General features: G+C 39.0%; 1 protein-coding gene across 1 annotated transcript; it reads left to right on the top strand.

The window, feature by feature from the left end:
* Window positions 1–11,711: 11,711 nt before the first annotated feature.
* LOC131473056 (speriolin-like protein) lies at window positions 11,712–12,887 on the top strand. Its single transcript, XM_058650574.1, has one exon. The coding sequence runs from the start codon at window positions 11,891–11,893 to the stop codon at window positions 12,656–12,658; it is 768 nt and encodes a 255-aa protein (XP_058506557.1). The 5' UTR covers window positions 11,712–11,890; the 3' UTR covers window positions 12,659–12,887.
* Window positions 12,888–13,932: the final 1,045 nt, after the last annotated feature.

Here is a 13,932-nt window from a genome sequence, read left to right as displayed (position 1 = left end):
TTTTCAGCTTCTTAAATGTGAATATTTTCTACTTTGACATGTTTCAGCTTCTTAAATGTTGATATCTTCTACTTTCTGTCGTTGTTCAGCTTCTTAACTGTGAATATTTTCTACTTTCTTTCATTTTCAGCTTCTTAAATGTGAATATTTTCTACTTTCTGACATGTTTCAGCTTCTTAAATGTGAATATTTTCTACTTTCTGACATTTTCAGCTTCTTAAATGTGAATATTTTCACCTTTCTGACATTTTTCAGCTTCTTAACTGAATATTTTCGACTTTCTGTCGTTCAGCTTCTTAACTATGAATATGTTCTAATTTCTGTAATTTTTCAGCTTCTTAAATGTGAATATTTTCTACTTTGACATGTTTCAGCTTCTTAAATGTTGATATCTTCTACTTTCTGTCATTTTTCAGCTTCTTAAATGTGAATATTTTCTACTTTGACATGTTTCAGCTTATTAAATGTGAATATTTTCGACTTTCTGACATTTTTCAGCTTCTTAACTGAATATTTTCGAATTTCTGTCGTTGTTCAGCTTCTTAACTATGAATATGTTCTAATTTCTGTCATTTTTCAGCTTCTAAATTGTGAATATTTTCTACTTTGACATGTTTCAGGTTCTTAAATGTTGATATCTTCTACTTTCTGACATTTTTCAGTTTCTTTAATGTGAAAATGTTTGACTTTTTGACATTTTCTAGCTTCTTTAATGTGAATATTTTCTACTTTCTGACATTTTGTAGCGTCTTAACTGAATATTTTCTACTTTCTGACATTTTTCAGCTTCTTAAATGTGAATATTTTCCACTTTCTGTCATTTTTCAGCTTCTTAACTGAATATTTTCTACTTTCTGAAATGTTTCAGCTTCTTAAATGTGAATATTTTCCACTTTCTGTCATTTTTCAGCTTCTTAACTGAATATTTTCTACTTTCTGTCGTTGTTCAGCTTCTTAACTGTGAATATTTTCTACTTTCTTTCATTTTCAGCTTCTTAAATGTGAATATTTTCTACTTTCTGACATGTTTCAGCTTCTTAAATGTGAATATTTTCTACTTTCTGACATTTTCAGCTTCTTAAATGTGAATATTTTCACCTTTCTGACATTTTCAGCTTCTTAACTGAATATTTTCGACTTTCTGTCGTTCAGCTTCTTAACTATGAATATGTTCTAATTTCTGTAATTTTTCAGCTTCTTAAATGTGAATATTTTCTACTTTGACATGTTTCAGCTTCTTAAATGTTGATATCTTCTACTTTCTGTCATTTTTCAGCTTCTTAAATGTGAATATTTTCTACTTTGACATGTTTCAGCTTATTAAATGTGAATATTTTCGACTTTCTGACATTTTTCAGCTTCTTAACTGAATATTTTCGAATTTCTGTCGTTGTTCAGCTTCTTAACTATGAATATGTTCTAATTTCTGTCATTTTTCAGCTTCTTAAATGTGAATATTTTCTACTTTGACATGTTTCAGGTTCTTAAATGTTGATATCTTCTACTTTCTGACATTTTTCAGTTTCTTTAATGTGAAAATGTTTGACTTTTTGACATTTTCTAGCTTCTTTAATGTGAATATTTTCTACTTTCTGACATTTTGTAGCGTCTTAACTGAATATTTTCTACTTTCTGACATTTTTCAGCTTCTTAAATGTGAATATTTTCCACTTTCTGTCATTTTTCAGATTCTTAACTGTGAATATTTTCTACTTTCTGTCATTTTTCAGCTTCATAAATATTTTCTACTTTGTGAAATTTTCAGCTTCTTAAATGTGAATATTTTCTACTTTTTTTCCATTTTGCAGCTTCTTAAATGTGAACATTTTCTACTTTCTTTCATTTTTTAGCTTCTTAAATGTGAATATCTGCTACTTTCTGACATTTTCCAGTTTCTTAACTGTGAATATTTTCGACTTTTTGACATTTTCCAGTTTCTTAACTGTGAATATTTTCTGCTTTCTGACATTTTCAGCTTCTTAAATTTGAATATTTTCTACTTTCTGAACATTTTTTAGCTTCTTGACTGAATATTTTCTATTTTCTGTCATTGTTCAGCTTCTTAACAATGAATATGTTGTACTTTCTGTCATTTTTCAGCTTCTTAAATGTGAATATTTTCTACTTTGACATGTTTCAGCTTCTTAAATGTGAATATCTTCTACTCTCTGACATTTTTCAGTTTCTTAACTTTGAATATTTTCTACTTTCTGTCATTTTTTAGCTTCTTAAGTGTGAATATTTACTACTTTCTTTCATTTTTCAGCTTCTTAAATGTGAATTATTTTCTACTTTCTGACATTTTTCAGCTTCTTAACTGAATATTGTCTACTTTCTGACATTTTTCAGCTTCTTAAATGTCAATATTTTCCACTTTCTGTCATTTTTCAGCTTCTTAAATGTGAATATTTTCTACTTTCTGACATTTTTCAGCTTCTCAAATGTGAATATTTTCTACTTTGACATGTTTCAGCTTCTTAACTGTGAATATTTTCTACTTTCTGACATTTTTCAGCTTCTTAAATGTGAATATTTTCGACTTTGACATGTTTCAGCTTCTTAAATGTGAATATTTTCTACTTTGTGTAATTTTTCAGCTTCTTAAATGTGAATATTAAAGGGGAAGTTTGTAGTTCCAGGCAAAATCTAGAGGAAAGGCTGAAATTTACAATGAAGGAACGCTCCTCTGCTCACCCCTTCCCTAAGGTTGCCTCCGCTGATCAAATGCCGCCCTTGTCATCTGTGACCGTATCAACAGATGAGGTTCCCATATAAAGACACGTTTATACGTTTTACTTGAGTAAATTGTTATTGTATAGATCATAGACGTGTATGATAACAAAACTTATTGGTATTTTTTCATATCCTGTTAGCATTTGAGCGCTAACTGCGGGTTAGCTGTTATCAACGTAATCGTAAAAAAGTAGCAATAATGCGTGAGTGAAATCTTTGATGTGTTATCTCATTGTTTCCTGACAGTTGTTTCCTGAGTAACTTCAGCTGAATGATTATATGAAAAGCAGGGATTTAATATTAGAGACTAATATTTATGCACAGACCAAACTATGTTCCATACTTTTGTTATTGTAATACTGAATAATCTACTAACCATAACATGCAGTACATTGTCATTTTGTCTATCAAATAAACACTTGATTTTTCTCTCTTCTGTGTTTTATGTTCAAAGAATTGTGGTGAAGATGACTGGAGGAGCACAGATATCTAACTCAGTTGCTGGAGACTAAACCAGGTCTAGTTTTTGATGCCCTGCTGATGCATCAGTGCGGGGATGATAACCCACCTTCTGCTGGTGTGTCAGGGGTAAACTGGTGTTCTTGTGCCAACTAGGGACATAACTACAGACCAGGAGAGGAAAATCTGAGGCTAGGTTCAAACCATGTAAAACTACAACACTGCTCCCAGTAACTGCCTTGAAGGTTTGTGTACATTCACAGACACTGGGGGGACCCTACCTTATCCTGTATTTCATATGTTCAATTTATATAGAACCAATTTATAACATACATTATCAAGATACTTTACAAACTGATAAGCTGCTGTGTTTAGCTGCGCAGCTAACAGGCGGGACTTCACATACTGTTGTACATTTCCCCTTTAGTCAGCGGGCAGCGGGCAGAATGTTGCAGCTTTGTGGCAAAACCGGTGCGCATGCAGGGGCGTCAGGTCTGCCCCTCTCCATCAAGCAGGCAGCCAGATTTACTCTTCACCACACGTGAACACCGATGATTCACATCAATCAACATATAATTTACAAACTGCAAGAAATGTGTTTTATGAGGGGAAAAAAGGAAGCCCGAGGCCCGACCCAACCTGCCTTATTTGCAGAATTTTTCGGACCGTACCCAGCGTAACCCGCGGGCCCCATCAGGTTTGTCAGGCCGGCCCGCCCTGTTGGGAACTCTAACACAGTGTAAAATCTGCATCCGGCTGGACAGAAGCGTAACCATGCTATTGCCATGTGTATTTTCAGGTAAGCAGAAGGGAAACTGGTAAAATAGACATATAAAAGATTAACATCACAGAGTTATAGAGATGGCGAGGAAGTTGGCCGAATATTCCTGCTTTCTTATGTTATGTTTTGTTGTAATTTATCCCTGTAACTCAGAAGCTGACGCTAATGCTTAAGTTAAGCTATCTGTACACGATGAGTCACGTTAGCCGCCGGCCAAGTTACTGTGATAGGTATAGAGAACTTATGGTGTGTTAGGTGTTTATATGTTTATACCAAACCATAGATATGGTGCCAATGTAACAGAGCCAGTGATATTTATCTGTATATATGTTAGAATCAACATGGTAAACACAGCCGATGCACACAGTGTATAACCTGCATCCGGCTGGACAGAAGCGTAACCATGTTATTGCCATGTGTATTTTCAGACTGTCCAGTAAAAACACTAATTTAGTGACACTAATGTACTTATATTGTATTTATACCTGGATATTTTTCTGGTTCAAACTGATGAGAAAATAAATAGTAAAAGATGAACAGATACATGCGCTGTATTCATTTCAATACTATCACATAAATATCTATACTGTAACAGAAAAAAAAGTCGCATGATTTATGGTTTATTGTTGTGTAACAAAAGTGTGGTGCGCTCCAGCTGTTTTCAGTCCACATCAGCATCAGTCTGGAAGTCAGGTCCTGTTGAAGATAGTGATGTCATATATTAGAATCAACTCAGTGTATGATTGTTGTTGATATGCTGCAGTAAAGACATTCAGATGTCTGTCACTTACCCAGACCTCTCCTGACTTCTGTTTGCATCAGCACTGACCGCTGGGTTGAACTAAACCAGGCCCTCCGTGATCACCTGGTCCAAGTCTCTGATGCTGATGTGTCGTCACTCCAGTGTTGAGTCCTCTGCACGGTCCTTACTTGTAGCTCAGGGATGAAGGTTTAGGTCTTCTCTACTTTCAGGACATACACGCTATATTTGCTGGTGTTTTTCTTCTACAGCATTCTGAAACTGTAATTACAAACATTAATATCTGTTACCTATCATGACATACGACACTGAGTGAACATGTCAACAAATATAACTTACGTACAAAACAGTAATATAATGAACGTGTCTATCCATGAAGTGAAAGGAAATATTTCAAATGTAAAGACACACATTTTTATCTTCTTTGGTTTTCAGCATTGGTCTGAGGCCAGAATTCTGCCCACTGCACTCAACTACAATGTCCACTGTGGACATTGTAGTTGAGTGCAGTGGGCAGAATTCTGGCCTCATACACTGGACGACTGAAAATGACAAAGCAGTTGTTCTGAATGAAACAAAAGAACACAAGAAAAATATTGTACATTTAGAGTTTAAGAATTGAATTGTGTAGTACAGCTATGTAAAACATAGCCATGATTCACCTGAAGAGCAATATTTGTCTGTCTGTGACTGTAAAGAGATTATAGTCTGACTGATAACATACCTTACACTGTGACTGGTGGAAGAGCTGTCATCCTTCTTATCATCTGGGTTTGAAAGTGATCTGGTTTGAGAGTCATCTGTATAAAGATTTCTGTAAACAGGACATAAGACATAAAGCATTCAGAGAACTGTAGCGGTGTAGCAAATGAAAAGTTAAACTTTTTTACAGGGTCAGTAAACATATTTCCCTCCATGTACAGCTTTACAATGTCCATATAAACTGCAAAAAGAAGGATATTAAAAATAAAATACTTGTGAATAAAACCAGTGACCAGTGACATAAAGTACAAAGACATACAGTATAAGGTAACAGATAAAGTAACAGATAAACAAAGACAGTTTATCTGTAACATTAGTTCAACACTAATGCCTCTCTGATTAACTTTAAACACTCATCACTATGAGGTATAGTGTGTGACACATCAGGAAATACAAAGGCAAAAATGTACTTTCATATAAAACCCAGTGAACAATCAACTTCTTCCCCAGTTATACAGCAAAACAAAACAAAGAACTCAAAACAGGACATAGTCATGAAAACATGGAGGAGGCCGCACCACACGACCTCTACGTCCTCACACGGCCTCAAAGTCCAAACCCCCACTCAATGCAGACTCCCCCTCTCCAACCGGAAGCTGATCTAATACCAGTGGGGTCAGGGGAGCTCTGAGAACAGGGGCGGACCCAAAGGCAGCAGGGGCGGTAGGAACAGCCTGACAGTAGGCATTGGCAGAGTGTACGACTTCAGCCTGTTGTGGTAAACCACCTGAGCCCACTCCACTGGGACTGTATCGTCATGTGGTTGACAATACAGTATGTCAAAGCCGCATCGTCATTAAAGCTAGTGCCTGCACTACCCGATAAGGCCAGAGACCCAGGGCCCTGAGTGTCCAGAACACTAGAGGGCACCAGAACCTCAGCTGGAACTCGGGCCTCACGGTGAATCGGGTACTGTCGTGTTTAGAGGTGTTATATGCAAAAGCCACATGCTTCACATAGGTGTCCCACTCACCCCCCTGAGTGAGTAGCATTTTGTAAACCAGTATATCATCAAGATACACCATACAGATATGCCACGGCAGACCCCTCAGCATGAGCTCCATCATACGTTGGAAAGTGGCCGTGGAGTTAGTCAAACCCATGGGCATAGCCCGCCACTGGTTCAGACCCTGACCGGTAGTAAAGGCCGTCTTTTACCGGTCCTCCTCGGCCACCTCCACCTGTCAGTAGCGGTTGGAAAAATTGAGAGTGGTGAACCAGAGCAAACCAGCCAGGGCATCTAGGCTGTCATCCACTCTCGGCAGAGGGTGTCAGTCCTTGATTGTCACTGCATTGAGATGACGATAATCAATGCAAAATCTCAACTGTCCCCCTTTCTTACTCAGCACTACTGGAGATGCCCAGGGGCTGCAACTTTCTTCCACCACCCCATCAGCCAAAAGCTTAAGTCCATTAAGTCGAGTAGGGAGAATCCTCACTAGCTCCACACTGCAGCTGTGGCTATCACCTGTAGTGGCTCTGACAGCCACCTCCAACTGCCTCACCCAGCTGAGGAAACTCTGCCTCCTGTCACCGGGGAAAGGATCAGGCAGATCCACTTTAACGTCACCGCCGAGCGAGCGTCTCACAGCCGCCCCACCATCAGGTTTAAGAGGGTCCTCGTCTCCGTACCACACGTTGGCAACGCAGTCGTACTCTGTCTTCAAAGCGCGATGCATGGGAAGCTAGCTAGCTATACTGAAGCGGCTAAGCTAGCAAACACACATGTAACGGCACAACAACAGCCTCTACTAGGGTGGCCATACGTCCAGATTTAGGCTGGACAGTCCGGAATTTAAATGCCTTGTCCGGCATTTGTCCTCCTTTTTGGAGTTGCACCTGAACGCTATGCTGCATATCGTCCAATGTTGTAAGACTTTCGGTTAAAAAAAAAAAAAGGTTAAAAATGATTGGCTAAAAGCAGTGTCACTCAATTCTCTGATTTCTCATTGGTTGAAAATGTAAACAAGCCGGCCCCTGTTCCCATGTGCTAGCTGTGTCACTCATCTCATTAACTGAATGTTAACATGCCGAAAAGACAGACCTCATTTAATGCCGAATGGTCAAAAGAGCACACGTTTGTCAGCAAAAGTAAAGTAAAGCAAAAGTTTTTCTTCTTACTGTCTTTTGTTGTTTACATAAAATAAGTTATATATGCTTATTAAGAACTGGAATGTATATTTTTTGCATTTATTTATTTATTTTTATATAAATTTAAATTGCACATTCAAGGCCATAAATGTTCTGCTTTGTGGCACTGCACTTTGCAAGACAGATGTTTTGAATAAATACAAATACTTTTCGCCTTCTGTTACACATGCATCATGATATATCATAGATAAATTGTCCTGTGATGAACAGAGTATCTCAGAATCACTGTATCATGATACCATCGTTATCATGTACAAAATTGTATTGTCGTGGGGAGTACACTAGAGTTGTATGTTGCGATTTTTCTTTCCTCACTAAATGCCGCAAAGTGTCCTCCTTTTTGGTGTTGTGGAAATGGCCACCCTAGCCTCTACGCACACGAGAACTCCAACAGCAGCTTTAGAGAGTCCTCAGAGGTCGTCTAAACTATACATAAGCAGAATGTGGACACCACAATAACTGGACGAGAGACGAGAGGTCGAGGTCAGTGTAAGTCACCACTTTTTATTAACTGCATAGAGCAAGAGAAGAGCGGAAGTCCACCAACACAACATCCTCACAGAGGGACAGAGAACAATCTGTTACAGTAACACAAAATGCTTGCAAAATCATCAATGTTATTATGTCAGAGTAGAATTTGTGTGACCTTGTGTTTGAGTATAGTCTCAAGTAATGCTGAGTGGCATATTATTGAAAGTTTGGCTTACTAGAAATTGAGTTTAGGGCCGTATAACTTAAAAACTGATTCTGTCTGCATGTAGGATTCATTTGTTGTGTTTATTGACACTAGGCTTAGAGATGCTGTTCCCCCTTGTCATTTTTGGGTTATTTGTTGTAAAGTGAATCTTAGTTACTTTCAAGTGGAGTTTCATTTTGTATTGTGACCGTATCCTAGCTCTTCCTTTTGAAGAGTCCTTTTTCAGTTGATTCTTGTTTTATTAGAACAGCATCCTCTGCCCTTTTTCTGTTTGCCTTTTCGTAACTTATTATCAACTCCAGTGTTGAATAAATTCTTTTTTTTACCAGATGCCACCTTGGTTTTATGTTACTTTCTCTTAATGAGCTGGGACGTAACACAGTGTATCTAATTTTTTCTACATGAACATGACTCATAACCTCCCGAATCCATTGCCCATATGTTGGGGGGAGAGCATCTTTCCATTTAAACAGTGTGGCAACATGTAGTTAGTTGTCCTGGTAACTGTCAGCTGTGCTGCAGTTCTACCCAATCACAGTGGGAGACTGCCACATAAAGGCGGGCGTAAAGCACCTGTCAGCCTTTTGCTTGCTGGAGGCTGGGTCGCGTCACCAGTATTTCTCTCGTATGTCGCCCATTCAGTGCTAATGTTATTGTTTCATAAAGGTTCGCTTGGGTGTTGCTGCTGTCTGCCGCTGGTCGCTCTCGGGGAGCACGCTGTGCAGTGTTCTTAGCTTCCTTCTCCAGCCATTCGTAAGTTGCTCAGTGTTTCTGTTTTATTGTAGGGTGACTGACTGTAGCGGCGCAGCACCGGCAAATCCGCCCGTAGAACTGCTGCTGCTTTACTTCTGCTCTGTTTCTTGCCTTCTTTGCCTCCTTTAAAGAAATCATTTGGACTGATCGCTGTGCCTCACTGGAACTGTGTGTTTGCGGGACTAATTGTTTCGCTTGACTTTGATTAGCCTTACGTCGGACACTCACCACTCCGCCAGGGCCGACTCGGGTTCTGAGCGCCTTGTCCGCTTATTCGGCTGGCGAGAATGTTCGTGCTTCTTCCCGTTGCTCCCAGGGCGAAGCGGTGGCTCGGTAACGCTGTCACCTATTGTTGGTGCAGGCACATCTTAAACTGTGTGTGTGGGTGTGTACTTGCGTGAGAGGACAGTGCGGGAATACACATTTGATTTTGTTCCTTTGTGGTCATTTCTTTAATTTCTTTTTATAATTTGTTTTGTTGCAACCCATAAATACGATTATTCTGTTAGTTTTGAGTTTATTTTTGGGTTATTATGGGTTGCATTTCAATTGTAGTTATATAGAATTTTGCTAATTTGTCATTGTTATAGATCCTGTACATTTAATTCTTTGATTTCTCTTTTGTTATTAGTTATTGTTTTGTTTCATTATTTGTTTTTTTTCTAATTGGTTGCTCTCTGGTCGCCCCCCATTCAGGTGCTGAGCCTACGGTGGTGGATTGGTGTCCTGGTCACGGTGTTCCCTTTGTATTGTGTTTGCACTTGGTAGCTTCTTTGTTTTTTTTACTTTTATTTGCTTCACGTGTGGTGTTCCTGGGATCCCCTTTTCCTTTGGATACAGTTTTTCACCGTAGGTCTCAGCACTGATTGGCTCCCCTTATGTCCCCTTAAGTGAGTAATTTTTTACATTATTTTTAAAACAGAAATTTGTATAAATAAAAGTATTTTGTATTATCGAACTGCTGTCTCTGTCTCGTTGCATAACGGACCTCCGTGCCTTCCTTCATTTTGGTTAGTCCACTTATAAGAAATCCCTGGGTGAAATTCCCAGGGTGGCGTTGTCTGGCAACAATTACATTTATCAATACTGCCTTAAAAGGCATTTCCCAATACCTCGTGCTGCCACAACAGGACAAGCCTCTTAGCCAACAAAGAGCAGAAGGCCATCATGCTTAGGTGGCACCCAGAAAATGTGGCATCCACCGGAGTCAAACCATTCAATCTGTCACAAATACACAGTATACTTGCCATGAATGTTAAAATAAAGTCCCCTCACCAAATGTGCATTTATTACATTTCCGTACCCCTATACAAAGAGACCCCCCCCCCACCACTAATGGATCATGCACATCACACTCGCGTCGTAAATCGGTCGTAAAACGTGCATCCGCGTGCACGTGGAAAAAAGTGTATCTCATATTATTCTGACCATTCTACCTCTACTTTAAGAAAAAGAGGTTTAGGAATACTGAATGTTTTATTTTATCTTGTGGATTTACATGTTGAAACATTGTCAACGAGGCAATCAGATGGCAGACTTCACCCGATTCACGCCCCATGTCGGCTTATATGTCTTACAGACTCTGTGGTGCAATGGTTGAGCATCTGACTCCAGATCAGAAGGTAGATTGTTCAAATCCATGTCAGGGTTAGCATTCTTAAAAAGTTGTACTAACAAGCCTCTGTTGCTCATACTGCAAGTGCAGACACAGACAAAGCCACCAAAAACATTACTCCCGCTCCGTGGGGTGAAGTAATAAAACCTTTTGCGCTACTTTTCAAACTTTGTCCGGGTCCAATCTATCCTCAAGCGAACTTGCCTCTTCTGATCGGCCCAACCTGAGAGTAAATAAGTGTCACCTTTCTGTACTAACCGTGCATTACAAAAGTATTATTCTGTGTTGTGTGTTTTTAGTTTGTGTGAAAAATAGGCAAAACAATGACACTTGGGCATGTGGCTGCTTAAAAGAACCGGTCCCTCCCAGTCAGCTTTATCCCATAGAAAAACTACTTAAAGACATGGAAATCTAACTTAAAAACAACTTTGAAGGGAGGATAAGCCAAGCAAGAACAGAAAAGGGCAGATATTGGTAACAACATATGAGTAACAATGGAGAGAAGAGGTAGTGGTGAAGAATTGCTAACTGGGTATACACCGAGTAGTCCAGTGCACCACTACTGCAGTGCTGCTCATCCTCATCTCATCAGTCTTATCCTCTTATCCTTCTTCCCAGTTCTCTATTTTACCATCTTCTGTCCACTTATTTTTGTCCCTTTTTTCAATGTGTTAAAGATTCAAGACCTCTTTTGGTGCACTGTGTCACTATGTTTTCAATTTCTCCTTCTTCCAATAAATTCTGGCAAAGCTGTACACTAAGGTGCAATACTGGACTCCACAAATTGAAGTCCAAAATCACAGATGAAGATTTCCACTGTGTCTCTTGGAATTCACAATGCCCCATCACTGCTATCTTCTGAATGTATCGTTCTTTAAAGTCTTTGATCCTTTTAAGTGCAACAGCATTAAGGACAGCTTTCACACTGAAGATTGTTGGGGGTGGCATTGCACCTCGGTGTACAGCCTGCTGGAAATTGTTATTAGAATAAGAAAGGAAGAATAATTTGTTAAACACCAATACAAACGAGTAGTAAAGGAGGAGGCAAAGGGACAGAGAAGAAGGCAAATATGCAGTATTATAATTGACGCCAACTGCAGTAAAACATCAATTAAAAACAAGTTGGCACACAAGTTGACTTTAACACTGTGATTCATCTCTTGAACTGGAAGCCTGACAATGGACCCAGAGCAAACCATTGCTGGCTTGGTATCAAAAAATGAGCAACTTGAACATAAAAATGAGCAGATGAAGTTGCTGGTCAGCGACCTGACAGGCTGGATTCACAACTTCAATGATATTCTGACGGAGTCAGCAGGGAACCCTCCCAATCTGTGTCAGACCCTTTGTGATGAGAGAGAGTTCAGAAAACCTTTGCACCAAAGCAAACACATACACCGAACCTCATCCCCTGCTGACTACAGGTCTTTAATTCAAAACTCAATCTGCATCGACACAAGTGAGCTTGGCTGCCCAGCTGAATATCCTCATGATGTCAAAGAAAGGATAATAGGAGAGATTGCCCACCAACTGGATAGAAGTATTCTGTCACATGTTTTCCAGGGCCGAAAGAGGTTTTATGGTTTCACAATAGCTAACATACCAAACAAGATCATAGATATTAGCACACATCCATTGTCAGGGAAGGTGGATGAAGGCTATCGATTGTATCTCAATCAGAGGTACACTGACCTCATGGAGCAGTTAAAACAGTTGGGATACAAAATCACACTTCATCCAGCATTCACTGAATTTGTAGTCAACACATATGGAATCCTGAAGGACAAACCAGATGAAATACAAACAGTGAAATTCACTAATCCAGAGACTCTGAGGAAGATAATAATGACCACAGCACCAATAAAGCTTCAAGAGGATCTGTTCGTTTTGCTCAGCTGCTACAGCCACATGACCAAGAGGAAAAAGAAGTCTCAGAGCTACAGATGAGTGTATTCAAATCTACAAGTTTACGCCATACTCAAATTAAAAATAAACATTGATGAATAGAATGATGATGACCTGATGAAGGCAGAATTGTAAATGTTTTAATTTCAATATTTTTTAATTCCATGTCGCTACCTGCTTCAGATTTTATTGAAGTATTGCTTTTTCCCTAATGTTCATCAGCATTAAAAAACTAGGGCTGCAAGCGTCTCTGATTGGTCACTCAGTGTGATCACACCCACAACAAACTTTGTGAATTATCACTACAATACGTCTGGAGTGGAGAGGAATCCGTGTTAGCCTGAAGCAAAGAACTTGTAATGTTTATAAAATGGTTCTGACTCCAAATAAACAATTGTGCAGACGACAACTCATATTGAAGCATATATTTGATGTTAGCTTTATGAAGTAATTGCTTATGGTACTTCCATAATGCCTCTCAGCTATGTGAATGAGCTGCCCGCGTTCTCTGCTTGGCATGTTCATGAACAGCCAGAGGCATGATGGGAGTAACACAGCAACAGCTGCTGTCAGTTTACTGTGACATTAGAGCATTTAATATAAAATGTTTTGATACGTGGTACATTTACAATGTTATATTTAGTCTTAAATTAATTGTAATGTCGTTTAAAAATGTTAATCCGCCTCAGCTCGTCATTTCATGGATATATACTGTATGATAATAATAAAAGTTGCTGTAAACTGTGCAAAAACCTACAAAAAATACACAGTGGGTACATTGCGGAACATATTTCCGTTAAAGTACTTTTACATGTTTCCGATTGGGTAGGATAGTTTTTTTGCATGTGCTGACTGCATTTAGAAGTGGAACCAACATGAAAACCAGAGCACTGTCTAAGCGGGAAAAACAAAGCAATTGTGAATTTGAGAGAAGATGGGAAATCAATCATTGTTAGGAACAGTGAATACACTGCCTTGACCCAAATGCACGAGACAGGAGGCACCATGAATGATTTCAAGAGTCTTTATTTTTCTCTTGAAAAAAGCAGGCAAAATCAAAATCACTTGTTCACAGAAGGAAAAAACTAAACTTGACTATACGCTGATGAAAACAAAATCACTTCTTCACAGAAGGAAAAACTTGACTTGACTTGACATGAATCAAAAGGCAAAACAGGCTTGGACTCTGACGTGTTCTCTCGACAGCATAAACGACACACTGGCAAAAAACAAAGGAACTGGGGACACAATATGGGGAGAGGGAATCAAGGACAGGTGCGAGTGATTACTTAAGGATCACCAGGTGAAGTGCATCA

This window comes from Solea solea, chromosome 14 (assembly GCF_958295425.1).
Source record: "Solea solea chromosome 14, fSolSol10.1, whole genome shotgun sequence".
NCBI classification, from domain to species: Eukaryota; Metazoa; Chordata; class Actinopteri; order Pleuronectiformes; family Soleidae; genus Solea; species Solea solea.
The sequence above is the reverse complement of the archived record's forward strand: the minus strand, read 5'-3'. Positions and strand labels throughout refer to the sequence as shown.